This window comes from Ramularia collo-cygni (assembly GCF_900074925.1).
Source record: "Ramularia collo-cygni strain URUG2 genome assembly, contig: RCC_scaffold01, whole genome shotgun sequence".
NCBI classification, from domain to species: domain Eukaryota; kingdom Fungi; phylum Ascomycota; class Dothideomycetes; order Mycosphaerellales; family Mycosphaerellaceae; genus Ramularia; species Ramularia collo-cygni.
In genome coordinates this window covers 3,834,413-3,862,105 of record NW_019716255.1, presented here as the reverse complement: position 1 = coordinate 3,862,105, position 27,693 = coordinate 3,834,413, and the positions used below count along the sequence as shown (strand labels likewise).

Here is a 27,693-nt window from a genome sequence, read left to right as displayed (position 1 = left end):
AAGGAGCTGGACCAGAGCTGGGCCATTCTAATTTTTCAGTAAACATTTCTTTTTTCAGTAAACATTTCTTGGACTCAGTACAGATTCCAAATCTGCAGGCGGGAATGTTGACCCTGAAGCAGTCCACCTGTCTAGGATACGAAGTAAACCACAGACTCGAAGGAAACCCGAAGATAAACACCTGTGTAGGATGCGAAGTGAACCAGAAACTCTCGATCGCAGAAACTCGATTACAGTTTACCGTCCTTGTTCTAGGCGAAAATGCGTTGATAGGGCTTGTGACTCCCTCGACAACCACGGTGAACGCACTCGGGCCCGAGGGAGGCCGGAATACGGTATTCCCATGCAGATTCGACCCTGTAGAAGTAGGTTCGGCTCGGGTAAGGTAAGGCTCGTGCGTTACTTATTTCTGCCTTGATCCTTGTCGACTTCTCGAACCCTAGGTTTGCCTAGTTAGGGCTCAGTAAGGTCGACCGGGCCCAGCTGGCGTTCGAACTTCGGGGCGGTAAGGAAGACCGCTTGTTATCGTACGGCGAGAAAGACCTGGCCTGATATCGAGGTAGACCTCAGGTCATCCCACACACATATAGACTCTGCAAGGGATAGGGGAGTGGGGTTTGTTCACCAAAGGAGTGGATCAAGACGTGCTGCCAGTAGTACCGACAATCGAGAGCCYCTGATTTGCCTACAGATCCTTCACCAGCCTATCAGAAATTTGCTGTCGCTGTGCATTCTTACTAGATCTCCCTGTGTGCAAGTCACACTCTGTATGGTGTGGTAACTCATGTAGAATCTGCAGAGGGAAAGATTCCGACATCCCTGAGCTATGACTAGTGCGTTCACCGTGGTTGTCGAAGGGCTCAGAAGCGCTGTCTGAACCTTTTCGCCTGGAACACAAGGATTATAAAACAATGGATGGTAAGTTAATCGAGTGCCTGTGGATCGAGAGCTTTTGGTTTACTTCGTATCCCAGACAGGTGGTCGTCTTCCCGAGTGGCTATTCTTGAGTGCGCCTTTGATTCTGTATCACTATCAGCCTCTGTAGTTCTCGTAACTCCGAACGTTGCAATCCGGCGCGTCTTGTGGCTCTCTATCCATTGTTCTGTCTTGAGMCCTACCAGGCGTTGCAATAACTCTCTTTGCTCGATTGTGATACGTATCTATCCGTCTTGAGAATGGACCAACGAATACGAGACTGGAATAGCGACCCGCCGCCACGTGTGCTGGACACAATTTTTGAGGCCGTAGCACGCCAGGCTGAAGACACGCCGCATGCGCGCGCCGTAGAAGATGGAGATACTGCGTTGACGTTCCGGGAGTTTGTTTTAGCTGCGGCCCGTCTAGCGGATAGGCTTCGAGCGCAGCGCATCACGAAGGGGTCAATGGTACTATGCAGTCTTGCCAAGGAAGCCCGCTCCGCTGTCGCGATGGCGGCGGTACTGCAACTCGGGGCAGTGGTGGTACCGCTCGATGTTTCTCAACCAGCGGCGCGTTGTGAAGCAATATGGACGGCGACTGGAGCACAAGTTGGGCTGGTGACACCGGAACTATTACCAGCGCTTGGGGTCCGATTGCCGGACATGAGGACCATCGTGATACCCGAATGCAGCGAGCTCCTGAGCGTCCAGAATGTCGAGAATATCGAGGGGTGCCATGGTGAGTGCAGTGTGGACGCCGAGCCCAACGAGGCGGCGTTTGTCCTCTTCACCAGCGGCAGCACTGGCATTCCCAAGGGCGTGGTTCTGGACCATGTCGCAATCTGCACGTCGGCCGCCTGTCACGCCCCAGAGCAGCGCATCGCGCCGGGATCCCGTATCCTCCAGTTCTCCGACTTCGCCTTTGATGTCAGCGTGTACGATGTGTGGTCGACGCTCATGCGCGGCGGCTGCGTGTGCTTCGAGCAGAAGTCGCGGTGTCTGGATGACGTAGGCGCCGTGATTCGTAAGCGCCGAATCTCGTTTGCCGCCCTCCCGCCCGCTCTAATTGTGACACTTCGACCCGCGGACGTGCCCGACCTCCAAGCGCTGACCATCGTCGCTGAAGGCCCCACGCAAGATCTCGTCGACACCTGGGCGCCATGCGTGCATCTTGTCAATGGCTACGGCTCCACCGAGGCCTCGACGTGTGCTCCCGCGGTGCTGCAGCCGGGCCAGCGCGCGGCGTGGATTGGAAAGACGAGCGGCGCCTGCTCGTGGATCGTACAGCCAGACGACCCGAGCCAGCTCAGCGATGTGGGTGTGGTGGGAGAGCTGCTGGTGGAGGGCCATATCATGGCGCGCCGCTATCTGGACAATGTCGCCGAGACCAGCTGCAAGTTCATTCACCCGCCTCCTGGTAGCCTGCGACCACACGCCCGGGCCTATCTGACGGGAGACCTCGTGCGCTACTGTGACTCCCACGGTAACATGGAGTACATTGGCCGCAAGGCGCGATTCCTCAAGTTGCACGGCAGGCGGCTCGACCCAAGCGAGATTGAGTTCCAGATCCGCACCCATCTTGGTCGCCCGGTGCACGTCGCCGTTCTGGTTCTCATCGGTGACCATCATCAGCAGCAGGCCCCACGACTCGCCGCCTTCATTGCTTTCGATGCACGCCACCTGGAGCATGCCGAAGACATTGTGCTCGGCTCACTGAGCCCGCTGCGAGATGAGTTGCGTACGCTTCGCAGCAACATCGGCTTGCATTTGCCTCACTACATGATTCCCGTGCTGTACATTCCGCTACTGACCATGCCCTTGCTGCCTTCGGGCAAGACTGATCGTGCTGCATTGCAAAGACTCGGTGATACATCCCTCAGGGAACTGATGCCACTCGCTACCCTCGATAGCCCTGCTCCACACGCTAGTGAGCCTTGCGACCCCGATGAGATTCCGCTGGCGTCGCTGTGGGCTTCCGTGCTCGGGATCCCTCTTGCATCGATTCAGCGTTGTAGCAATTTCTTCGCCGTCGGTGGAGATTCTGTTGCTGCCATACGCCTCGTCGCAGCGGCCCGTAAGGATGGATTACGCCTCTCCGCCGAGAACATCTTTCTCCATCCGACACTGGGCGCCATGGCGTGCCTGACACAAGTTGTGGACCGACATGACTCCCTCGACGTCCGAGACGATGGCACAAACATGTCCGAATTGCGACAATACGCTTCCAAACTGTGCGATGTTGATGTAGAGTCTATAGAAGACATTGTACCTGCCACGCCCTTCCAGGTCGCAACGATTGCTCTTTCCACGCGTACTCCCAGTGCATATGTTCGACGGTTGAGCATGAAAATTCCCGACTCAGTCGACATCCATCGGTATCAAGAGGCTTGGCGTCGCATCTACGAGACGGTGCCTACCCTTCGGGGACGCGTGTTCCAAACGCCTGACGGACAGTCGTACTTTGCTACTGTCCGTGAATCGTTCAAGCTCCTTATGTTMGACTCTTCAGCGGTGGACCGGCCATCGATGGGTGCTGGAACAGCCTTGGTAGAATTCGCCGTTGTCGAAAACGAACGCATTTTCATGTGGACTGCGCATCACGCAATCTACGACGGTAAGTCACCTCCACATACATACACAGAATACCTGGACTAATTGACCGTGAAGCCTGGAGCGAACGCATGATTCTCTCCTTGGTCGAGCAAGTCTATCACGATGGGAGTAACGTAAAGCCCATTCTTCCTTCATTTTGTCGTTTCGCCGAGTACTGCAATCAAGTGACGCACGATCCTGCTGCTGAACAGTTTTGGCAGGCTCAATTTCACCAACAGAGCCCGTCGGCGCAGTTTCCGCGTACTCGCAGTCGACGTGAAGTTACAGTGGATGCAATCGCTGATGAAACTGCTGCCTTGGCCATGGGAAGCGCCCTGTCAGGCATCACCGTGGCCACGGTTGTCCGGGTTGCGTGGGCCATGGTGCTGTCTTGCTACTGTCAGAGCGACGATGTCGTCTTCGGCGCCACCACAACCGGCCGTACCGCATCTCTCCCAGACATTGATCAACTTCCGGGCTCGACACTAGCCACAGTTCCGGTTCGGATTCGAGTTGACCCCGACCAGGGAGCGCTCGCCTTTCTGGGTGCCGTACAAGAGCAGGCTGCGCGCATGACCCCTTTTGAACAATTCGGATTGCAGAACGTGCGCAGAATTTGCCCAACATCGGACCTTGGCGACCTAGGTACTCTTTTGGTTGTTCAGCCGCAACAAGACCGCTCTAGCTCCTGCAAGTCACTGGGAATACCGCTCACAGATGATAGCTCGCGGCGTCCCGACTTTCACACCCTCCCCGTAACCTTGGAGTGCTATGTGCACGAGAGCCATGTGGAAATTCAGGCACTGTTTGATTCGGGACTCGTCTCCATTGTTGCGATGCAACGTATGCTCCAAACTCTACAGGGTCTCATCCAACAACTACACCTAGTCGCTGTTCAGGAAATTGCAGACACCACATTATCCAGTCTACCACATTTACCCAACGTGCAACTTGAAAATCTCTGGACATGGAATGCCATACTTCCCCCTTCCCAGGCAACCACGTTACATGCTCTCGTCGCAAATCAAGCGATGAAGCGGCCCAACGACCCAGCTCTGGTGGATCACCATTCTACCTGGACCTATGAAGAGCTCGAAACCAAAAGCTCTATTCTGGCATGCCGGTTGCAGCAGCAACTCGACATTAAGCCTGGCGATGTCGTACCGCTTTGTCTCTTCAAGAGTGCGATGGCAATCTGTACGATGCTGGCTGTTCTCAAGTGCGGCGGCGCCTTCACCTCAATACCAATCCCAAACCAGGAAAGCTCCATCACGTATCCCACTTCCAGAGTTCAAGGCATTCTTGAGGCTGTGCGTGCAGAGCGTGTGCTTTGTGACAGAGAGCTCGTTCCATTTTGCACGAAAGACTTGGGTGTGCGAATTGCCTTGGTACCACAAGACATGATCGATATTCTGAGCACATCGGATGTATCTCACGATTGGCCGGTGGATCCCAACGCGATAGCCTACATTATGAACACATCGGTAAGTTAAGCCACTCTCAGGATGCCAACTAGTAGCCTGTCACTGAACCWCACTGTAGGGATCTACCGGAGCCTCGAAAGGGGTACGGATCGCGCACCGAGCAATCTGCACAAGCACCCTKGCTCAAGGCCGTGCTCTCGGCCTGGGCCCTCAGACGAGGGGCTTCCAATTCAGCGCTTATACTTTTGACACCAGTATCGCCGACATTTTTACACCTCTTGTCAACGGAGGATGTGTGGTTGTGCCTACTGAATGGGAGCGGGTCAACGATCTCGCAGGGAGTATCACTCGACTCAATGCAAGCTTCGCATTTCTCACCCCAACCGTCATCAATACCCTAGCGCCAGAAGAAGTCCCATGTCTCGAAATACTGGCGTCGACTGGAGAGGCAATCAACGAAGAGATTGTTTCCAAATGGGCGTCCCGATTGCGTCTGTTCAACGCTTTCGGCCCTGCAGAGTGTGCCGTGATATGCACCATCGCAGAAGTGCCACCGCACCTCAAGGACATTCACAGCATAGGTACAGCGACAGGGTCTGTGACATGGGTTGTGGACCCATCGAATGTCAATGTTTTGACGCCATTAGGGGCCGTGGGAGAATTGTGCATCGAGGGAGCGATCTTGGCTGACGGATACTTGGATGCCCCGGACCTGACCGCCGCTGCGTTTATAGAAGGGCCTGCTTGGCTCTCAGATGACACAGCACATCGACATCGCGGTCCCGATGGAAGACGGGTTTATCGCACCGGTGATCTTGTCGTGTACAACGACGACAACTCCTTGAGCTATGTTGGGCGTAAAGATTCCGAGATCAAACTCCGCGGACAGAAGGTCGACCTTGGAGAAGTGGAGCACCACATCGCTGCAGAGCTTCCAGACTTACCCATCGCCGTCGTAGCGATTGACCACAATCAGTCTCTTCAGATAGTGGCTTTTATCCAGACGGGGATCGACGCCGACGCCGACCAGTCTGAAAACACACGGTTCGTTACGGAGATGTCATCCCTGTGTGATCGCCTGGCTTCCAAAGTCCCGCTGTCGATGATCCCTTCCGCGTTTATACCGCTGAAATCTTTCCCGCGGTCAGAAGCGTCTCAAAAAACTGATCGGCGAGGCCTCCGTCAACTCGCCGAGAGGCTGTCAGCCTCGGAGTACTCTAGTTTTCAGCTTCACTCTCAAGGTCTAGAGGATGAGGTTCGCACCGAACCGGAACAGCAGATGCTTAATCTCTGGGCCCAGGTCCTGGGTGTGAATCTGGACTTGTGCAGACGTCACGACAGCTTTCTCCGTGTAGGAGGAGACTCTGTTTCAGCTATGAAACTGGTCTCTATTGCTCGAGCACATGGATATATCTTGGACGTGAGGACTATCATCCAGCATCCAACACTTGGGGACATGGCCGCGATGCTGCGAAAGAGTGATCATAGTTCGAGCCCTGCCAGTGTGAACTCGGCAGACTCTCGTCCTTTCCGCTTCGTTGAGGCTGAGGGCCTCGAAGCACTACGCGCGCGAGCGGCAGAGCAGTGCAGCGTCCCACCTGAGCGCATATCAGATATCTGCCCGTGCACGCCACTCCAGGAAGCCATGTTCACATCCACCTTGGGCAACCCGGAAGTATACATGTCGTATAACCTCTTCCGCCGAAGCAGCCAAAGCTCGTCAACTTCCTCGCTACATCGACTTCTGACTGCATGGCGAACGACATTCTCGGTGACCTCGATCCTACGCACGCGGATCGTGCAAAGCCAGGATGGTCATTTCTGGCAAGCGGTGTTGTCGTCAGAGTGCAGTCTTGACATCGAAGTATCGTCCATATCAGCTCAAACGTGGCTGAGCGAAACCAAGAACGATCCTATACTTCCTGGCACGGCACTTTTCCGAATAGCGGTGTTGAAAGACGACGAGATCGCAATTTCGATCCACCACTGTCTTTATGACCCCTTTACATGGTCCCTGATTATTCAAACTACGAATGCCAGCTATCTTGGGCGCCGGCCGCCTCCATCCACGACATTTGACCAGTTCATCGCTCATGTACTCGAACAGAATGTGAGCGAGCGAGCGAGGCTCTACTGGAAGTCCATGCTTCATGAAGCTGTCCCGACCCCATATCCTTACTTTTCCTCTCGGGCTCTTTCGGAGCCTCGTGTTCGCTCCAGCGTAAAACACGTAATCAGCCTCCTCCAGCACCAGCAGGTACGCGATGTGCTGCCGTCGACATATTTCATTGCTGCGTGGGCTCTCGTCCTCGGCAAGCGGGCGTCTGCGACTGATGTCATCTTCGGGACTGTCCTGAGTGGTCGGTCCAGCGCAGCAGGAGATTTGGCAGATGTCGCTGGACCTACCATTGCAACGGTTCCCGCTCGCGTCAGATGGAATCCAGAAACACCAACTCGGAGTTTTCTGGCACAAGTGCAGTCAGACATGGCCAACATGCTTCCATTCCAGCACTATGGCTTGCAGAACATTCGCAAACTCATCCAGCCAACCAGTTGCACATTTGAGAGTGTTCTTGTTGTTCAAGATGCTGCTAGCCTAGGTGCACCAGATCTCGTGGGCTACGAACCACCTGAAGAGCCTTCTACAGGCTTCCACACACACCCCTTGAACATTGAGTGTATTCTAAATCCAGGCCACAACGCAGAGCTTCACGCACGCTTTGATGATACCATCATCACCGCTGATGAAGTGCAGATGCTCATGATGGAGCTTGGACATGTCGTCCGGCAGCTGCGGAAGCACAGAGCAGATGAGAAAGTGGAGGCCATCGAGATTATTAGCCCCCAGGAAAGACAAAGCCTACTTAATAAGAACATGGATTTGCCACTCGCATGTGAACAGAGCGTAGCTCAATTATTCGAGCAACACGCCAAATCGCGACCCGCTGCACCAGCGGTTCTGGCATGGGACGAGAGCCTCACTTACAGCGAACTTGACCAGCTGAGTCACAGGCTGTCGCTCCACTTGGCATCTTGCTGCGAAGAGAAGCAGGACACTACCTTTGTGGTTCTCGTGTTCGAAAAGTCTGCCTGGTATGTCGTGGCACTCATGGCAGCTTTGAAAACGCCTGGGTGTACGTTGGTTCCGACTGATCCCGCCTGGCCGGATAATCGTCTCATGGAAATCATGGAAAGGGTCGAATCTCGACACATCCTATGTTCCGAATCTATGAGACACCGTCTCCAGTCCATTGCGACGAGTCTTGATATCACTGCAGTACCGAATCCAACAATCCTTGGTCTGAGAGACTCTGGTCCCCGTACATGGGTCCCTCCTAGTATGAACAGCCTCGCATATACAATCTTCACTTCTGGAAGTACTGGAAAACCGAAAGGAGCCCTGATCGAACACTCGTCTCTAGCAACGAGCCTTTGTGTGCGTGGCCAAGCTCTTGGGATCGGTCATCACACCCGAACGTTGCAGTACGCCAGTCACGGGTTTGACGCCTCACTGGACGAGATCTTGCTGCCTCTTGTACACGGTGGTAGCGTCGCGGTGCCGCATTTTGACGAGATTCGGGGAGACGTTGCAGCAAGCATAGCGAAGTTTCACGTCAACTTTGGGTTTCTCACGCCTACTGTGGCCAGAACTCTGGACCATGTCCAGCTGTCTTCACACTTGACGGACTTGGTTCTGCTCGGTGAGCCTTTGAATGCCGAAGACCTGAGGATGTGGAGGACACATGTCGTGTTGTGGAACGGATACGGGCCTAGCGAAGCGTCGATATGCGCCACTATTCAGTGTCTGAGTGCACTKGAGGCTCCGAGTCCCAACAATATTGGCTTAACATACGGGTGCGTCGCATGGGTGGTCGACGAGTCCAATCCTAGCCACCTGGTACCCAAGGGCTGTGTTGGCGAGCTATGGATCGAAGGTCCGATTGTGGGCCGCGGGTATCTTTCTGACAGCGAAGCGACTGCATTTCCGCGATCAGCACCCTGGCAAGGCCATGCAGGTCCTCGGTCTAGGCGCCTGTATAGAACTGGAGATCTTGTTAAGCAAAATATGGATGACAGTCTCACCATCATCGGCCGCAAAGACACGCAAACCAAGATTCGTGGCCAACGTCTGGACAGCAGTGAGGTCGAGCATCGCATCCGCGCGGCCGGCTTTCCGCATAACGCTGTCCAAGTCATGCAGGTGGGCGGAGATGGGCAGCGTCTTGTCGCTTTCGTGGGGATGGGCAGGGGTGGCGAGGATGTCATCCTGCCCATGTCCGTCGAACTGCACGCAAAGATGCAAGACCTGATGCGACAACTCGAAAGCGATCTTCCGCGCCACATGGTCCCCACCATGTTTGTTCCTCTCACACGGATCCCTGTTAACACCAATGGCAAGACGGATAGAAAATTGCTGCAGACCCTTGCTGAAGACATATCACCCACGAAGCTCCGCGAATATCTGCTTCAAGGGCTGGGTCGTAAGGATCCACCACGTAATGCCACGGAAACCATCCTGCGAGGCATCTGGTCCACGCTTCTGGCTGTACCGGAGGAGGAGATTGGCGTGAATGATGATTGGTTTCGCGTGGGCGGGGACTCCATCTCTGCGGCCAAACTTGCGCGGGCCGCCAAATCTCACGGATTGAGTCTGACAGTTGGCACCATTATGAAATGCCCTAAGCTATGCGATATGGCTGCCGCCAGCTCATACGACCCGACCTCGACTGCCTCGTTGACCATGAATGACGAAACTCACGTGCGACCTTTCTCCCTGCTTGACGCCTCAATGGTTGGCGAGCTCAGGGAGAGCGCCGCGCAGCAATGCGCCATATCTCCCGACGACATCATTGACCTCCTACCCTGCAGTCCTATGCAAGAAGGGATGTTGGTAGGGTCATTGCAGAAACGTCAAGCGTATACCAACGTTTTGGCCTTTACACTGTCGCCGGATATTGATTTGCAGCGCTTCCGCACCGCGTGGGACTCGGTCGTGGAAGCGAATGACATCTTACGGACCCGTATCATCGTGCATAGTAGTGGCACCTTTCAAGCGGTCCTGCATCCTTCCCTTACCAGAGCAATATGGGCCCAAATGCATGACTTGCCCTTGTCTGAACTCGGRAAACACTGGCAGCAGTGGCGAGAAACCCTGGGCCCTGGCTCTTGCTTGTCGCAGCTATTCTTGATGCAACACGGACAATACTTTGTCTGGATGGTGCATCACGCTCTGTATGATGCACATACAATGCGTCTCTTCAWGGAGCAGGCGGCGAGCCTGTACGCATCTTCCACCCCCAACACATTGGTATCCTTCAGCCGCTACATAGCATACATGCAAGACATCCAAGCACCATCCAAGGCGTTCTGGGCTTCGTACCTCAAGGGGGAGACGAGCAGCACGTTCTCCTTCCTCACTCGACGCCCGGACTCCAAACCGGACAAAATGCTGAGCAGGACCGTGCCATGGGGCAATCGGAATCATAGAGGAGCTAGTTCGGCAACAATATTGCGTGCGGCTTGGGCGATCATCTTGAGTGCCTACTACTACTCTGACGATGTGTGTTGGGGAGTGAACTTGTCGGGCCGTGACGCCAACATCCCAGGCGTGGACAGGATCGCAGGGCCTACGATTGGCACTGTACCGGTGCGCGTTCAGCTGCATCGCGAGGAGCGTGTAGTCGACTACGTTACTCGTTTACAAGTAGAGGCTGCTGAGATGATTCCTTACGATATCGGGTTGCAGAACATTGCCAAAATCTCATCAGACGCCGCTTCGGCTTGTGCGTTCAATGTCCTCCAACTGATATCTATTGATGAAGACAACTCCTCCCAATTTCCAGGAATCAATTCATTCCGGACCTCACATCTAATCCCGGATGCGGACTGGACCAATCTGGACTATGCTCTTGTGATCGAGTCCGTCATTCTCGCTTCTGAAGTCACACTAACCTTGTCGTTTGATGAATCCTGTATGTGTAGCAGACAGGCGGATGCGATTTTGATCAATCTCGAAGCTGTTATATCCCAGCTCTCCACGGCGGATGAGAACCTCCTCGTCAGCGACATTCGCTTCATTCCTGTGGATCGCGTTGCGGAAGACGTGATTGGTCTGGAACCTCAAATGGCCACTATTCCCGCCGATTCCATCCACTCCATGATTGCAGATCGTGCACTTGAAACGCCTGACAAAGTTGCGGTTCAGGCGTGGGATGGAACGGTATCGTACGCAGAACTTCTTTCATTGTCTACAAAGCTGGCCCTCTACCTGACCGAGGCAGAGCTYGTTAGACCGGAAGCCGTTGTCCCCATTTGTTGTGAGAAATCAATGTATGTCCCCCAATATGCCACTTCGCAATATCTTTCCCGCTGACCGCATCCAAGACTCTACCCAATTGCACTATTGGCGGTACTTCAAACTGGGTCAGTCGCCATGGGCCTCAATGTGGCTTACCCCGATCAGAGGCTGCGCGACTCGTGTGCAACTGTTGGGGCGAGCACCATTATCGCCTCGACGTCTCACGCTGCCCGCTTTGAGGGCAGCGTTGTCGAATTATCTTTGCTCTTCCTTCGACAGCTTCCAATGTCACGAGATAATACTCTTTTCCCCCAAGTGCGGCGTAATCATGCAGCCCTCGCTGTCCTGACCAGCGGCTCTACTGGAGTGCCGAAGGCTACTTTACTGGAACATGGGCACTACCTAGCCGGGGCAACAGCGTACGCTCAAGCCACAGGCCTCTCGGCCGACTCACGAATGCTACAATTTGCGAGTCACGCATTTGACATCTCTTTGCTGGAAATTCTCGACACCCTCATGGTGGGTGGTACGGTTTGTATTACACAACAAGAAGCTTTGTTGGAGCGTCTGCCACAGACATGCATCGAATACAATGTCAACTTTGCGTGCTTGACGCCTAGCGTCGTGTCCGCTGGGCTCAAAGGGGCTGCAATCCCTTGCTTGAAAACATTAATGCTTGCGGGTGAAATGGCCACAAGATCCGTCATCGAAGAGTGGGCAGATCAGCTTCATCTGCACAACGGGTATGCACCGAGTGAAGTGTCTCCCATCATAACCCTCCAGCCAGACCTCGCCCGAGATGCTGATCCCTGCATCGTTGGACCTGTCATCACAGGCAGATGCGCCATTGTAGCGCCGGACGATACACGGGAGCTACCACTTGGAGCAGTTGGCGAACTTTGCTTTGCTGGTCCCACAGTCGGTCGCGGTTATCTGGGTGATCCCACACGCACTGCTCAGGTCTTTTCGGACGATCCTGCATGGGCACCTGGGCAGAGGTGCTATCGGACGGGAGATCTGGCTAGATTGGATGCTGAAGGCCGAGTGCACCTCGTAGGCCGTAAAGATGAACAGCACAAAATACGAGGTCAGCGTCTGGAGCTGGGAGAAATTGAGCAATGTATGCGCAAGCTTTTGGRGCCAGGGGTGCAGTTGGCTGTGGAAGTCATCCAACGGGAGGGGGCGGGTGCCACGCTCATCGGCTTCGTGGGCTTGTCAGGCGGCTCGGAGAATAAGCAACGGGGGATGTTCCGCGATCTCCAACGTCAACTGTCCCGTCAACTCCCCACCTATATGGTCCCGTCAGCCATAGTTCCACTGCCATCGGCACGATTGCCGTTGCTACCCTCGGGCAAGGTGGATCGAAAGGCGCTACGAAGCATGGCGAGTGGTATGTCCTCGTCTGAACTCTTCGGGCGCTCCGAGGATGTGATTGAGCCTCACGACTCTCCCCAAGGAAGTAAAGAATGCATCGTCGTGGAGGAGGTGGCAAATTTGCTGGGCATGAGCGTAGCCCAGATCGGCCGCTCTGCCACTTTCCAAGAACTCGGTGGAGACTCGATCATGGCCATGCGACTGGTCGCACGCTTACTTGCCCGAGGACTCCGCTTGCACATGGCAGATGTGCTGGCGCGAGAGCCTCTCCGCGCCCTTGCCGCCTCCAGCCGGGACGTAAGCAATGGTATGACGAACGGGCGTCATCGTAAGGAGGAGGGGGAAGAGGATGGGGCGGCGTTCCCACTTTCCCCCGTTCAGCGTCTGTTTGGACGAATCCACACTCTTGGAGACAGCAGCCATGTCAACCACTTCAATCAAAGTGTAATGCTGCAGGTTCCAGCGCACGTGACGAAAGCAGCCCTGGAAGGCGCACTAGCGGCGCTGGTACAGTATCATGCCGCACTTCGGACACGAGTGGACTTACGGGCGGGCTTACAATCCGTGGCCGCGGCTGCGGTGGTCAAAGTGACGGTGCGAAGCGGTGAAGATTCCCATCAGGCCATTTGCGCGACACAGAGAAGCCTGAATCTTCAGCATGGCCCCGTCTTCGCCGCAACCTTGCTAGAGCCGGCCGCCGTGGACCGACCCCGTCTGCTCTACCTCGTCGCTCACCACTACATCGTKGACCTGGTGTCGTGGCGAATCATCATCGATGACCTGCGTCGCCTCCTCTGTCGTTCCTTCAACGGCCTTCTTCCCAAGTCGCATTCTGTCTCTTTCCGCACTTGGTGCCTTGAGCAAGTGGAACATATAAAAGCCTCTCAGGACCTCCCATCATCAGCCTTATGCAACTCGATGCCGGCACCTGACGCATATCTCGACTTCTGGGGCATAAAAGCCGCCGACAACGTCTACGGCCAAGTGGAACAGTTGCACGCCTGTCTCGAACCACAATCGACTGCACTTCTTTTGGGCAAGACCAACCTCGCTTTCACTACCGAACCCATCCATATCATTGCCACCGCCCTCCTGCTGTCTTTCCTCCAAACCTTCCCACAACGCCAAGCCATTACTGCCTTCTCGGAGGGACATGGTCGTGAATCGTGGGACCCGGATCTTGATGTTTCCCAGACAGTGGGTTGGTTCACGACTCTGTATCCCATCCAGGCATGTGTTACCAAGGCTAGCGAAGAAGAGGACTTTGACAGCGTCCTTCAATCAATCAAAGACCAAATGCACGGTACCTCACGCAACGGCGCAGACTGGTTGGCTCGGCAGATACTAAGTGCTGATGGCATCACACTTCCTACGGAGATCATGTTAAACTACCTTGGCGCAGATCGCGCAGAGTCTCGCGTGAAGGACGATGAGACTCTGTCAGAACACCATGCTATGGAACTAGACCCCCTCCTCGATGTCAGCCCCGAACTGGCTCGCAGCTCGCTCATCGATGCCATTGGAGTGGTGAGAGAGGGTAAACTTCACCTGTCCCTCCACTTCCACCGGAGTATGCAACATCGCCAACTGATCGGACGCTGGCTTGGGCGATGGTGTCGACTGTTGGAGACAGAGGGGACTCGACTGGCTTCACAGCAGCGCAGACTCACTGCAAGTGATTTTCCGCTGCTTCAATTGTCCCAGGATGAACTGAATCATTTGCAAGCCCATGAACTTCCCACTCGCGAGCTGGCTCCGATGGACGTTGAAGATGCATATCCTTGCTATGGAACTCAGCTTGGCATTCTGATCTCGCGAACCCGGAACGAGGCCGAATACCTGGTACAAATAGCATTTGAGGAAACCAATCCACACGCTATCAAAAAGGAACATCTGGAACGTGCATGGCGTCAGGTGGTGGAGCGACATGCATCTTTGCGGACGTTCTTCGTCGAAGCAGCTTCCCAATTCTATCAAGTTGTGGTTCAGGCTGGGAGGGTCCGGGCGGAAGTGCAATACTTTCAAAGCGAAGACGACTGCCTTGACACAGACTCGTTGGTGAAACGGTCTCCAGAGCCGTCTCACCACCAAGCTCTTCCGCACACTCTTACCATATGGGAAACCCCACGCGGCCTMTCGGTGGTTCTCAAAATCAGTCATGCCATTGTGGATGGTCATTCATTCAATGTCATCCTTCGTGACTGGAAGCTCGCATATGCAGGTCAACTTCATACCTGTCCTCCAGCGTTGGGGTATCGTCGACTCGTACAGCTGTATCAGCAGCAGCAACAGCAAAAACAACATAAAAAGCAGAAAGGAAGCCCTGGATGCCCACCTGAACAACTTCCCGACATACAGCCCTGCATTTTCCCATGCGTCCATGATGCGGGTTCGGTCAAATCCACACTTGACAGCATTGACCGAAGCCTGGGAGTTACCGACTCTCAACGATTGACTGCTTTTTGCAAGACCCGTGGAGTGACGGTGGCGGCTGTAGCACAGGTATGCTGGGCGATCGTTCTTCGCATATACACCGGTTCACGCAAACCTGTGTTTGGGTTTCTGCACTCTGGACGTGATGCCGACTTGCCAGGCGTACAGGACGCGGTCGGAGTCTACATTCGGATGCTAGTAGCTCAAGTCTCGCTGGAATCTTCCGATATGTCTCTGGTTGATGTGCTATCGAAATCATACCAGCAGTTCCTGGACAGGATTCGWGGCTCACAATCACTGATACACGTATCACACGAGTCGGGAACCTCGCAACTTTTCAACACAGGCCTTTCGGTGGCATATTCGAGTGACAGCTTGGCCTCTACGTCGGACGACTTTCTAGAGCCCAAATTCTCACGCGATCCTACGGAGGTAAGATCTTGACCCACTTTCCCGGAACATCAATACGGCACTGACATGATGCACACAGTACGACTTGGCGGTCACAGTCGACACCTCTGAATCACTAACAAACGTCACACTCTGCTTTTGGAGAGAACGAATCTCCTCACATCAGGTTGAGGGTGCTGCGGATGTGTTCTTGCGCGCTCTTCGCAGCCTGCTCGACGCACCAGCTCAGTCTGTGGACAGGCTTGTCAACACCATATCAATGCCTTTCAATCCTATCAATGCCGTACCTCGTGCTGTCAACGCGACCATCGTCGACCTGGTGTGTTCTCGGGCGCATAAGACCCCAGGGATGCGTGCCGTTCACAGCTGGGATGGAACTCTCACATACCACGAACTTGACGAACTCTCGGAGCAAGCTGCTGCTATCCTGGTCAAGTTTGGCGCAGGCCCCGGTTGTATGATTCCTCTCTGCTTTGAAAAGTCCATGTGGAGCGTGGTCGCAATCATTGCAATACTCAAGACCGGCGCTGCCTTTGTGCCACTGGACCCTTCACATCCCCAACAACGTACTGATGCAGTGCTTAGATGCGTCAATGCAAAGATTGGTGCTGCCTCGTCCGTCTGTGCGGCAAGACTCCGACATCTCGTCCCTAATACGGTCATCCTCGGGAGGGAATCGCTGGCTGGGGCCAAGGGCATTGCAACCTGGCAGGATCGACGGCCAAAGCCTTTCCCTCTCGATAGTCTGGCGTACGTTTTATTCACCTCTGGTAGCACGGGCGTTCCCAAAGGCGTCATGATAACCCATGGAGCTCTGAGCAGCGGCATCTCGCATCGTGCCGAACCCATGGGGTTTACGGAAGGCTGTAATGTTCTTCAATATGCATCAGCTGCATTCGATGTTGCAGTGGACGAAATTTTTCTCACTCTCATCTCTGGTGGCTGCGTGTGCGTGCCCTCAGAGCAGGCTCGTCTGGAAGATCTCGRGAACACCATGGCGGCTATGCAGGTAGATATTGCCATGTTGACCCCCTCCGTAGCACGACTACTCGTTGGCACTTCCTTGACCACCCTTCGACACCTCATACTTGGTGGCGAGCATGTATCCAAAGAGGACATTGCTACCTGGTCCACCCGTGTCGAGCGGCTGGATATTGTTTACGGACAGACAGAATGCACTGTTGTCTCGACGCTTGAGTCGCATGTGCGTAATCCCATGCTCTCCGGATCCATTGGAACCCCACTTGGATGCATGGTTTGGCTCGTCGATTCGGACGACCCGAACCGCATAGTCCCACCAGGATGCATAGGAGAGATGCTCATCGAGGGGAGCATTCTAGCAGCCGGATATCTGGCCGACGAGAACAAAACGGCAGCTTCATTCATCACCAATGTCGCCTGGGCCGGTCCCGAGCGACGCATGTTCCGTACGGGTGATCTGGCTTTCCGGGACCCCGAAAATAAGCTTCGTTTTCTTGGTCGCAAAGATAGTCAGCTGAAGTTTCATGGTCTACGTATAGAGCCAGGCGAAGTGGAAGCAAGCGTATCGCAATTATGGCCATCGAAGTGCGGACCCGTTGTCGTTGACACTTTGAAGCGAGGCAAAGGACAGATCTTGACAGCATTCGTTTGTCAAGCACCTGCAGGGTCGAACCAGCGCCAGCAGATGAGCGATGGTGGTGACTTCTTCGCCGAAGCTACAGCCTCTTGCACCAACAAGGCCCGACTCGTCTCCGAGCGACTCCATGAACGGCTTCCGCCGTACATGGTTCCTAGTCTGTTCATTCCTGTTCAGGCTATGCCGCTGCTGGCATCCGGGAAGCTTGACAGAAGGCGTCTGAAAGAAGCTGCGGAAAGTTTAACAACCGATGCTATGTCGAGCTTCTTCCTCAAGCAAACCCACGAGAGCGAGCCCCTGACTACCAGCGCAAGAACATTGAAAAACTTTTGGATCGAAGTCCTCGATATCCCTGGTCAGGCGGTTGGGATGCACGATAACTTTTTCCGTGTCGGTGGTGACTCCTACGCCGCACTCCGATTGGCAGCCATAGTACGCAAGGCTGGGTTCTCGCTTGCCGTCGCAGCTATTTTCAAATCACCTGTTCTCTCCGATATGGCGCTCCTGATGCAGGCTACTGAGATCGATACCGGCAGCCGTACAGAAGAGCGAAGAGAAATAGCATCTGCCAGCGACAACGGCGGAGTCCAATCGGAGCTTCACGTTCAGGTAGCCAAGGATCTCGGCGTGCATCCACAGCAGCTCGAGACGGTGTACAAGACGACTGACTTCCAATCCTGGTGCTTGCGATGCAGTGCTGTGGACACCCGCGCATATGTCACATACTTCCCCATCCGCATCCAAGGCTCGCTCGAAATCAGTCGACTCCAAAAAGCACTGACGCTCCTCATCGAAAGCATACCTCTGTTGCGTACCGTCTTCGTGCGGCATGACAATCACTTTGCTCAGGCTGTATTGTCTGATTCCGAAGGCTTAGCAACGCTGACCAGGTACTCCTCCTCGGTTGATGATGAGAATAGCCTGCTTGAAGCTGCCCGCCATTCGGCCGACGCCCATCTAAAAGCTAATCCGTTCTGTCACGGCGAACTTGTCACTAGCTTCGTCCTCGTGGAAGGAGACCGACAAAAGACAGCACCCTCACGCGCAACTGGAGAGAATCATGTACTACTGATACGACTGTCGCATGCACAGTACGACGGATTTTGTTTCCCGACCTTGATACACCGTTTACGTGCCAAGTATACTACCCTACTTCAGGAAAAGTCGACCTCCCAACAAAGCTTTCAAGATTATGTTGGCAGACTTGAGGCTTGCCGTACTGCCGCGAGAGTGTATTGGGCACAGTTACTGCAGGGCTTGGCGCCAATGAGTTTAACACCAACACATCCGACACATGATCAACCCATGCCCTTCCCAGACACTTCCTTTGATTTTGAGGTGCCCATACTCTCACCTGGACCTTGGACTGCGCGACCAGCTTCAATCATTCAGCTCGCCTGGGGTCTAGCACTGGCTCGGGTCTTGCGTAGGTCCGATGTGATGTTCGGCCTCGTCACCGACGGCCGCGCCACTGGACCCAGCGCGCTATCTGACGATGACCTCGATGACGACCCCCTCTTCGGTCCATGCGTGAATTACATTCCTGTTCGAACGACATTTCCACCCGAACCCGCTCCCTCACCTTCCATCCTGAACGAAGTGGAGCGTCAGTATTTCGATTCCCTTCCCTTCCAGGGCGTCGGTGTCGAATCTATGCAATTCAGCTCAATTCTACAATACCAAGGCTTCAGCGTGGAAAACGAATGCGCTGCACCCACAGAAACGAGCCCGGTGGAATTTTCACTCGGCGGTGCTGGTGTGGGACAGCATAGTCGACATTTTGCTGGAATTACTGGCCTGTTCGTTGTCGTGGAACCGCAACCGCAGGTGTCTAGGTCTCTTTCTGGATCTCAAGTACCTGAGTCTTTTGTGGTTCATTTTTCGTTTTCGACTCAAATGCTTCAGACACGGCGCGTGGAGGAGTTTCGGGATGCGTTTCGGGAGGCTATACAAGAAGTGCTTGGTATCGCTACTGATGCTAAGTAGAACTAGGTTATGTGCCAATTAGTCCATCAGGGCTTTGTGGCTTCGTCTTGCCTGCCACCAGCTACTGCGTTCCGACCTCTCATTTGGTTACATGCCCGAGTGGATGAAGATACTCTCTAGTTGAAGACAATCAACGAGTACAAGAACTCACAAGACTGAAATTTACATCGTTCTAGAGATTCTTCGACGTGTCATTATTGACGGAAATCCTTCGCAATGGTATCTTGTAATGGCATTGTTGTTATAAAAATGGAGCATGAAACGATTGGACAGGAGACCTCTCCGCGTCTCGCATGACGGACCCGAATAGGGAATTCTGCCCTGCCGATTCCTGTCTGCTTTGGACTGCACGCCTTACCTCTAAACAGCTATACAATCATGGCTATATCCAGAATGGCTAGTCCGTCGGATGCCACTATTATGGGGCTTCTCCTGTGGGCACCGATGCCTCGCAGCTTGGATTTCTCTCTTTCACAACGCCCTCTCTCCGTCCTGTCACACTCACCCCTGCGACGTTGCTAAGAATTCACTCCGGTGCTGGCTCAACATGTCGCTCTTTGCACTTTCCACTCGTACGTGGCCCTGATCGTTGTCGACCTCGGTGCTGACACACAAGCAGCCCGCGTATGTGGTCTCACTCCACGAGCAGCCAGACCCTCTGCGGTTGTCTTCGCGGCCTGGACCCGCTCCTTTGACGCAACTTGCGTTCGGTATCGGAGACCCAGCGCATATCGACCATAGAGCACTCCCGTTGACCGTCCTCTCTCTAGTCACCATGCCACCAAGCCTCCACCAGTGAACACCACGCAATCAGCTGTTGGCGACATACTTGTTCAGCAGCGCTTGCGTCGTCCACTGTCACCTCATCTCAGCATCTACAAATGGCAAATCACATCGGTGCCGTCTACCCTCACCCGCATTACTGGCGTGGCCATGAGTTTCAGCTTTTACCTCTTTGGAGCCTTGTATTTGGTCTCGCCGGTGCTTGGATTGAACATGTCCTCGGCAGCTACTGCAGCGGCTTTTGGTGCTTGGCCAGTTGCGTTACAGATCTTGACCAAAGCTACGCTGGCCTGGCCTTTCGCATTCCACGCTTTCAACGGGATACGTTACTTGTGCTGGGACATGACGATTGGCGTTAATAACAAGACGGTGGCTCAGACCGGCTGGACTGCTGTATTTGCTTCTTTTGTCGCTACGCTAGTGCTTGCAGCTTTTGTATAGGCGTACTTGATTACGACAGAATGGCTACTGAACACCGCCAAGAGTATCCCAAGATTGTGATTTTGGAAGAAGGACAGCGCATCTGTTTTTACTCAACAACTGTGGAAAGCATTCCAAGCCGGCCGGAAATGAAGCCGTTGAGAATCATCTGACAACTGTTCACAAATTGACCACCATCTTTCCTCTCCATATATTGACCTTCGATCTAGGACTGTACCTCTCATTAAGCGAACCCGCGCTCCAAATGCGCGCTTGCCCAGCTATTTACAAGCTCTCCCACCAGACAATTCTTGACGCCTTCCAAAAGCGCACCTAACAAATGAAAATTCTACCTTCTCCTTACGCCGCCGCCTCCTCCGCCTCCGCCGCTCCCTCCCCCTCAAGCTTCGCCTTCTCCTCAGCCTTCTTCAATTTCTCCTCCAATTTCTTCCTCTCCGCCTCATCCTTCTTCGCCTTTCGTATCTCCGCCTTACTCTCCGCCCTCGTCCTCTTCTCCTGCACCACGGCAGGACTCGCCCGCATAGCTCCAAAAGCAGATTTGAGACCCAGCTTCAATTCCATGCAGGATGTCCGAAAATGTGACTTGGTCGACTTGTAATCGCCACGAGCGCGATCGGCTTCTTTCTTGGCACGGTAGGCCCGTTCGGCTTTTTGGGCTCGCTGATAGGCGCTTTGGGACTTCTCGCGCTCTCCTCGGAGGAGGAGTTCTGTGGTTGATGGTGCGGATGGGAATGTAGTGGCTGCTGCATCCGGTGCTGCTGCTGCGTCTGCCTCGCCATCGGGCTTCGCTTTGTTCTTCTTGGTGAGTCCCATTATTGATTTTGAATGGGAGAATTAGGGGAGCAATTTTAACGTAGATGTGGATCATGGAAAACATTGCGGACGACGATTGTTATGTGCTTTTCCTGGCAGACTCAATCTCCTGGCTTTGGCCTGGCCACGCTTCCAAGGAATCTAACTCGGACATCTCGCCGTGAACCTCCCGAAATGAGTCACTTCTATTGATGTTCTATGATGAGAGTGTTGTGCATCCAGCGGTCTGTTCGGATGGCACAGCTTGAATTATTGCTGAGTTCCTTGGAATCCCGTGTGTGAAAGATTAAGTTTGTGATCTAGGATTGTCGTCTTCCAGGATCTTCCTCGAGCTTAATACCTTGTTACAACCCATAAAAGCTGAAACATTTTCAGGGGCATGGTGTCGAAAGTTATTTGTGGGTGTTCTCCAGTCGCATGGAAGACATTTGTGCCAATCTATGGGTGGTATGTTGCTGGAGTTGGTCGAACGGGATGCACGGTTAACTTCCTCACATGGGCAAAAGCGAATTTATTGCTCCTTTGTTTTCCTATCGTACACTTTTCTTCCACCGATCCGGCTCTCCCTTGGAACTGAAACAATGCACATAGCCATGCTCGTAGATGTCAGGTCTCATTGTTAAGCCGCACGGCACCAGCAACTTCGTGCGAATCACGAAGCAGCTTCGCCAGAGCCATCGATATCCGCTCACAGCTCCCACGACTCTCCAGTCTCCAGTCATCAGCTGGATCCCACACTGACTTGTAGGTTTAGAGAAGTTCGGACATGAACGAAGGCAAGGTACTCCCTTGACATCGATGCGAACCGCACCTTCAGCATTCCCTAGTGGTCACGGCAGAATATATGGATCGTAGGCGTTCATTTTTGCTAGTTGAGCGTAAGGACAGAGATGATCATATCGAGCTATTGTCCAGGACAAGAGCTTTTCAACCAATAGATGGCATTAGCGGGTCCTCCTATGCCGCAACTGTGACTACAGACCGCAGATCCCAAGATTGATTGGTCGAGACCACCACCTTGCGTAGGTTCGAAACAAGCTCTCGAGGCGGCTAGCAAAGTATCTGAGAAGGGTAGTACAGGCAGGTAACTAGAAAGGGTACACGAACGAGCCGTCCAACAACATCTCTCTCGGTGTAACAACTCCTCTTCCTACCGCTCTCCACATACCACGTTATCCAAAGACTTTCAGCAAGCATCAAGATGTMGCATAACACACCCAAGTCACGAAAGGTGAGCTACGAGACAGTCTCGATATGAGAATGGTCACCCCTCCTAACTTCAAGCAGTGCGTGGTAGTGGGAAACGGCGCCGTCGGGAAAACCTATATGCTTTCATCCTACTTTGAAAACGTCCAAGTCACCAAGACCAGCGAATGGATTCCCACTGAAGATTCAAAGAGATACGCATCAACAATCGAAGGCGAGGATGTGGAATTCTGGGATACACCAGTCTTCGGCGAGATTTTCGACCAGAGACGTCTTCAGACATACCCTGGAGCCGACGTCGTCATCATCTGTTTCTCTATCGTGTCCCCGACTTTCTTGGAGACAGTCATCACCAAGGTCAGTCGAACAGATCTTCTGGGACCTTGGAAAATGATTCTCACCCTTTCCACAGTGGCAGCCAGAGGTGCAAAAGTATGCGCCCAACGCCTCGATCTTGCTCGTTGGTACGAAATTAGATTTGAGAGATGATGAGGAGGTTCGGAAGGATCTTCGCGACCTTGGCCTGGAGCCTGTGTCGTACGAAGATGGTTCGCGGGCGGCTGAAAAAATCCTCGCAAGGTATATTGAGTGTTCGGCACTTACTAGACAGAACCTAGACAGTGTGTTCAGGGAAGCTGTAAAGTTGAGCAAGTAGATTGCGATTACATAGAGTGCGATGTTGATGGGAGTAGAGAGCTCAGGATACATTCCCGCATGTTCTAATTTCCGTAACACGCCATGCTGTTCATCCAGCTTTCGCACTGTAACCCAGTTTCTGGCGCACTTGGAAAGGTGCAGTCTACGAAAATTTGATYGTTTGCCGCTGTCGACGTTGTTGGTAGGTCCCAGTACATATCAACTCCTGTCTCGATGCAAGCGTGTCTTGTGATGTGCTGTGCTCGACGAAGCTATTGGTCGGTGTTACACCTGCGATGTATGCTGGCTGCTGGGCTGTACGAAGTAAATGTTATGTCAGTGACTCTCCATACTAAGCGACTGACCGGAACGTACTGTAGAGAATATGATAATGGTCAGAGACGCTTGTCCACCAAGAGTTGAATTCGCTGCAAAACTCTGCAATCGCCCGGGGAATCTCGTCCCGCAGTAGATTCAAGAGGGTCGGCAATTCTCGATATGGCAGCCTGCTTAACTTCTGGCACTCGAAGCCCAGCAAGATCTCGAGTGCAGGACCAACGCCAGTAGTTATGCCACAGGCTTGAATCAGCCTTAATTTGGAGCCAAGTCGCAATCCGGCATCAAACTTGTCATTCTCCAACTCTACTCCGGCAAGAGTTGCAAGAAAGTCTCGATGGTTTCGACTTTGTTGTTGGATAGCAAGATCTTGCGAGTTCAGAAGACGATCCAACAGCTCTTGATGCTTAGATTGGAAGCCCTGACTACGCTCGTACGTATCGAAGTCCATGGCTAAAGAGTGAGAAGAACAGATGAGTAGGAGGCGATCCCTAGTATCGACGCGATCCGGACTCTTCAATTTTTGGAAGGCCAGGATGTGCTGGAGATGCACGGAATGTAGATCGCCGGACGACCTATACCATTCGTGCCCCTCGATCCTGAAGTGTTGCCGAATCATCTGCGTCAGGGATGGAGCAGTCGCACAAGCAGCTAGTAGTACAGATCGTGCGTTAATCACTCGCGAGCGTGGCGTTTTGAGGGTGGCAGGGAAGGTGGCTCTAGTAACCGAGCGGCGGAGTTGGTCTGTGGTATAGAATAAGCGCTCAATCCGATCGTAGTAGGGCAAAAGGCTCGACACAGGCCGCTCTTGGACTTGTAACGCCAGTCTAAGCACATTATCGATCAGTGCAGCGTCGTCGTGCTGGACTTGATCCATCGCGATGAAGTTTCCTCGTGGTGCTACGGCATGGCAATCTTAAGTAACAAGACTGCCCCGCAGACTGTGCCGCATACATTCCTTCGTATGCTGCGCCGCCCCAGACAGCCAATCTTTATGTTGAGCCGAGGGGAAATGCGAGCGCAAGGTCTATGTCTACAATGCCGGCACACTGAATCAGTATGGCATTGCTATCACGGCTTGCGATCACTGACAACATGGAGACTGTACGGGTATAGCATAGTCAATCAGAGCCGCAGCGATCGATAGTAGTTGTCTAAACGCCTTCGCCGCTCCGGATTTCTGAAGACGCCCCCACTGCATGTGCCTCCCCCACCCATGCGCCGTACCAGAAAAAGTCAAAAGACGCTACAGAAAGCATGTATCATTAGAGTGGCAGCGAAGTACTCGACTCGCGACTGAGAAGCCGTCTTCCGATCATGCGTTCCTTCCTTCACACGTAAAGTGCGTCTCCGCAGACTCAATGTGGAGCGTGAGACCGCCCCACGTCCCTGCTGCCTTGATCCTTCTAGAATGTTATAGGCACCTCATTGAACAACAGAAACTCCGCTTAGCTGCTTGCTTGACTAGTTGAAAATCTGCAAAGCGAGTGAATGATCCCGCTGGAAGATCTCATCTCTCACAGGCTAGAACCTCCTTTCTGGAACACTGATTACTAATACAAATGAGTGAATACATGTAAGTGAATCTTCCCGCAGTTTTGTAACAGAATCTCCCCGAATCTTTCCAACAAAATCCCCGAGATCTTATAAGTTCTCGAGTCCTCCTACAAGTTTGAGGCGGACTTCAACACCCCAGCGCATCGGCTTTCTATTCCTGCCGCCTGATGCTGACACATTCGTCTTCTAAGCGCCTAAGACAATGGAGATCTCCACCCCAGAAGACGGGATGTGACGTATTCATCGGTGTTGGCACTACGAGCGACTCAATGGCTGATATAGAGAGGCCGTGAATATGGAGTTGGTTGTTAGCTCCGGTCTCTAGACGACTATGGGTGGTTCCGAGACGTTTATGAATGAATAGTCTGAGCTATACTAGTTGCAAACCGATGAACGTATCGAATGAAGCCCGACTACAACAGCGACGATCGCTTTGAATTCGAGAAAGTAAAGATCATCTATATGGCTTAGAACACACTCGAACTCCACTATATATCACCTACCAGTCCACCGAAACTTCGCCAAGCCTCTTACCAATACTCGTCCTCATCCATATCATCAAAGACCCAGTGTTCAGTCATAGCCCTCCGTTCGATTTCCGTCTCCGCCAGATCCAGGCAATCACTCTTCATCCGTTGCGTAGCCTCATTCGCCGCCGCGTAATGATCATAGGGAACCCATCCTTCCGGCCTAATGCCTAACATTTCCATCGACTCTCGCATCTGCTCTTCAGCCTCACGCTCACTATCATCGAGTGCGAGACATTCGTTCGCATCTTCCACGGTAAAGTGAATCGGACATGGAATTGTCGAATCAGTTACTATCTCATGCCATCGTTGCGTGAGGAAAACTAGACTGGATCGAAGGGGGATGTTGTCGCCTGCCCAGGGATCGCTAGAGAGTCGATGGAGTCTGCGACGTATCATGGAGTAAGGGGAGACGAGAGCGGCAAAATGAGCGGGGCTCTGTTTCGCTGTTTCTGCCACGTAAGAGTAGTGGAGCTGGCGCGTGCGAAATAGCTGATATTGCTCGGTACGCTGGTCTTCTTGTAATTCGTCAAAGTCGGGCGGTAACTTGGGGGTCTCTAGGGACTGCGAGATGGGATCCGATGAATTGTTGAAGTAGTCCGGGATGCCGGCATGCAAAAAGAAGGGCAGGATGCTACTGTGTTGCCAGTCAATTAGGGAAGTGATTTCGCAGTGGCTGGAAACGAAGATGTTGCTAGGTCGGAGGTCAGGATGGCGGAGAATGGGCCTTTGGCGCTCGGGATGATCTGCTGGGRTGAGACATGGAGCCAGTGTAAGATATTTCCGTAGACTGTCGAGATGGACAGAAGGCAATTGCTTTTCGAGTTGAAATGTCTCCCTCCGAATACGATCGTATGGAAATAGAGGGCGGCCGAACTGCTCTAGGTAGGCGATTTCTTTTTTGGCCCCAGCGGTCAAGACAGCTTCCGCTTCGACGTCTGCTTGCCCATTAGCATATGCCATCTGTCTGGAAGGCATCCCGCCTACAAGGTCCACGATTTACATCGAGGCCGCCCCTCCTTCCGCGCCAGAGACTTGGACTAGTGCTAGGGCCAACAACGAAAGAGTCCGCACTCTCGGAGTCGTCGTCGATCGCCACTCGGTCCGCATTTGCAGGCAGGTCCCGGAGGAAGTATATGCTGCCGTTTGCTGGGAGGCGTATGTTYAACAATTGGGCTTCGAGCGAGACTAGACTTGTTATGAACTTGCTACGATCCTGCTCGTTCATGTCAAACCATAAGTCGGACAGGTTAGTGTCAGGGCTATATTCCATTATGATGTACTCTATTCCGGCGGGGTTGTTTGCCGACGTCGAATAGGCGTGAATCTGCGGGACTGGAATACCATGGGAGCGGATGAAAGACATGGTTGCGGCTTCACTTGCGACTGCTAGTTCTCTCGGTGCGGTGTTCACATACGGAATGCGAGCTACAAGTCGCGTGCCGTCTTTCATGTGCAGGACAAATGCACGATTGGCACCGCCCTCACCCAGCTTGTCAAAGTAGACGACGTCTTCGACAGTTTTCGAGACTGCCTCGGCCGCCAAGCGCTTTAGCTCATCGACATTGAAGATCCGCTCTCGCTCTTGCATCCGCCGCTGTTCGTTATATCTGCTCATCACGATGAGTTATCAGGGYTGGAAGATGAAATGAGGAGGACGCACAGCCAGCGACCGGATGTGTAATGGAACAGATGCTCGGGGTGTTCCATGTCCGCTGGCATGTGGGCAGTCGCCTGAGATGTGGGTCTCCGAGCTGAAGCGTTCCGAAGCGTGCTGTACGCTGCTGCTCTCGCTCCTGGGACGAGACCGGATGATGTGCGAAGCCATCTCCAGGCCCWGTTACATTGCATGGTTGGTGAGGAAGGGCGAGGAGGAGGGTTGGAAAGACATTGAGGTAGCTGAGGTGCGGACATCCCGGCCGGGCCCGGCCCGCGCCGTGGATCTAAAAGGATGGGAGCCAGGAATAGAATGGGTCCACCTCACGTACGATGCCACATCGATATTGGGCCAACTTAGGTCGAAGGAATACACTAGGAGACCGTAGTATTCCTATCTCGGAGTCGACTGGGTGTATCTTTTCGAGATGCCTGGTATTTGATCCAGATTGATGGATTGGGCCCGAATCTCGAGCCAAAGCCTCCAACAATGCCGTCTTCTCCAAGGGGATTCGGGGCCATGTGAGCCAAACGCTCGCCACGGCGGAATTCCACATGGGTTTGGCGCTTGTGCTCCGCGGATATGGCAGGCAGCTTCCGGCTGGCTTCCGCCGAACTCTCCTAACTTTCCCATCGGCGCTCTGATGAACAACGACTCTCCCAGACCTCTATCCGACTACCTTGA

General features: G+C 53.5%; 6 protein-coding genes; 3 read left to right on the top strand and 3 right to left on the bottom strand.

Annotated features, from left to right (window-relative positions):
- Window positions 1–1,175: 1,175 nt before the first annotated feature.
- RCC_01262 (uncharacterized protein) lies at window positions 1,176–19,053 on the top strand (the record flags this gene model as incomplete). XM_023766531.1 has 5 exons in its annotated part: window positions 1,176–3,531; window positions 3,585–4,993; window positions 5,052–11,263; window positions 11,318–15,470; window positions 15,529–19,053. The coding sequence occupies 5 exons, from the start codon at window positions 1,176–1,178 to the stop codon at window positions 19,051–19,053; spliced, it is 17,655 nt and encodes a 5,884-aa protein (XP_023622299.1).
- Window positions 19,054–19,600: 547 nt separating this feature from the next.
- Window positions 19,601–20,277, top strand: RCC_01261 (related to cytochrome b-large subunit; the record flags this gene model as incomplete). XM_023766530.1 has 3 exons in its annotated part: window positions 19,601–19,625; window positions 19,673–19,763; window positions 19,824–20,277. 3 exons carry the CDS (start codon window positions 19,601–19,603, stop codon window positions 20,275–20,277), a joined length of 570 nt encoding a protein of 189 aa, XP_023622298.1.
- A 339-nt stretch (window positions 20,278–20,616) lies between these two features.
- RCC_01260 (uncharacterized protein) lies at window positions 20,617–21,090 on the bottom strand (the record flags this gene model as incomplete). The annotated part of the gene is made up of 1 exon (XM_023766529.1): window positions 20,617–21,090. One exon carries the CDS (start codon window positions 21,088–21,090, stop codon window positions 20,617–20,619), a length of 474 nt encoding a protein of 157 aa, XP_023622297.1.
- A 1,254-nt stretch (window positions 21,091–22,344) lies between these two features.
- On the top strand, window positions 22,345–22,951 carry RCC_12323 (related to Rho GTPase Rac; the record flags this gene model as incomplete). XM_023766528.1 has 2 exons in its annotated part: window positions 22,345–22,653; window positions 22,709–22,951. The coding sequence occupies 2 exons, from the start codon at window positions 22,345–22,347 to the stop codon at window positions 22,949–22,951; spliced, it is 552 nt and encodes a 183-aa protein (XP_023622296.1).
- Window positions 22,952–23,095: 144 nt separating this feature from the next.
- RCC_12346 (uncharacterized protein) lies at window positions 23,096–24,145 on the bottom strand (the record flags this gene model as incomplete). XM_023766527.1 has 2 exons in its annotated part: window positions 23,096–23,247; window positions 23,308–24,145. 2 exons carry the CDS (start codon window positions 24,143–24,145, stop codon window positions 23,096–23,098), a joined length of 990 nt encoding a protein of 329 aa, XP_023622295.1.
- A 1,210-nt stretch (window positions 24,146–25,355) lies between these two features.
- RCC_01259 (uncharacterized protein) lies at window positions 25,356–27,203 on the bottom strand (the record flags this gene model as incomplete). XM_023766526.1 has 3 exons in its annotated part: window positions 25,356–26,290; window positions 26,340–26,962; window positions 27,016–27,203. 3 exons carry the CDS (start codon window positions 27,201–27,203, stop codon window positions 25,356–25,358), a joined length of 1,746 nt encoding a protein of 581 aa, XP_023622294.1.
- Between the last annotated feature and the right edge of the window lie 490 nt (window positions 27,204–27,693).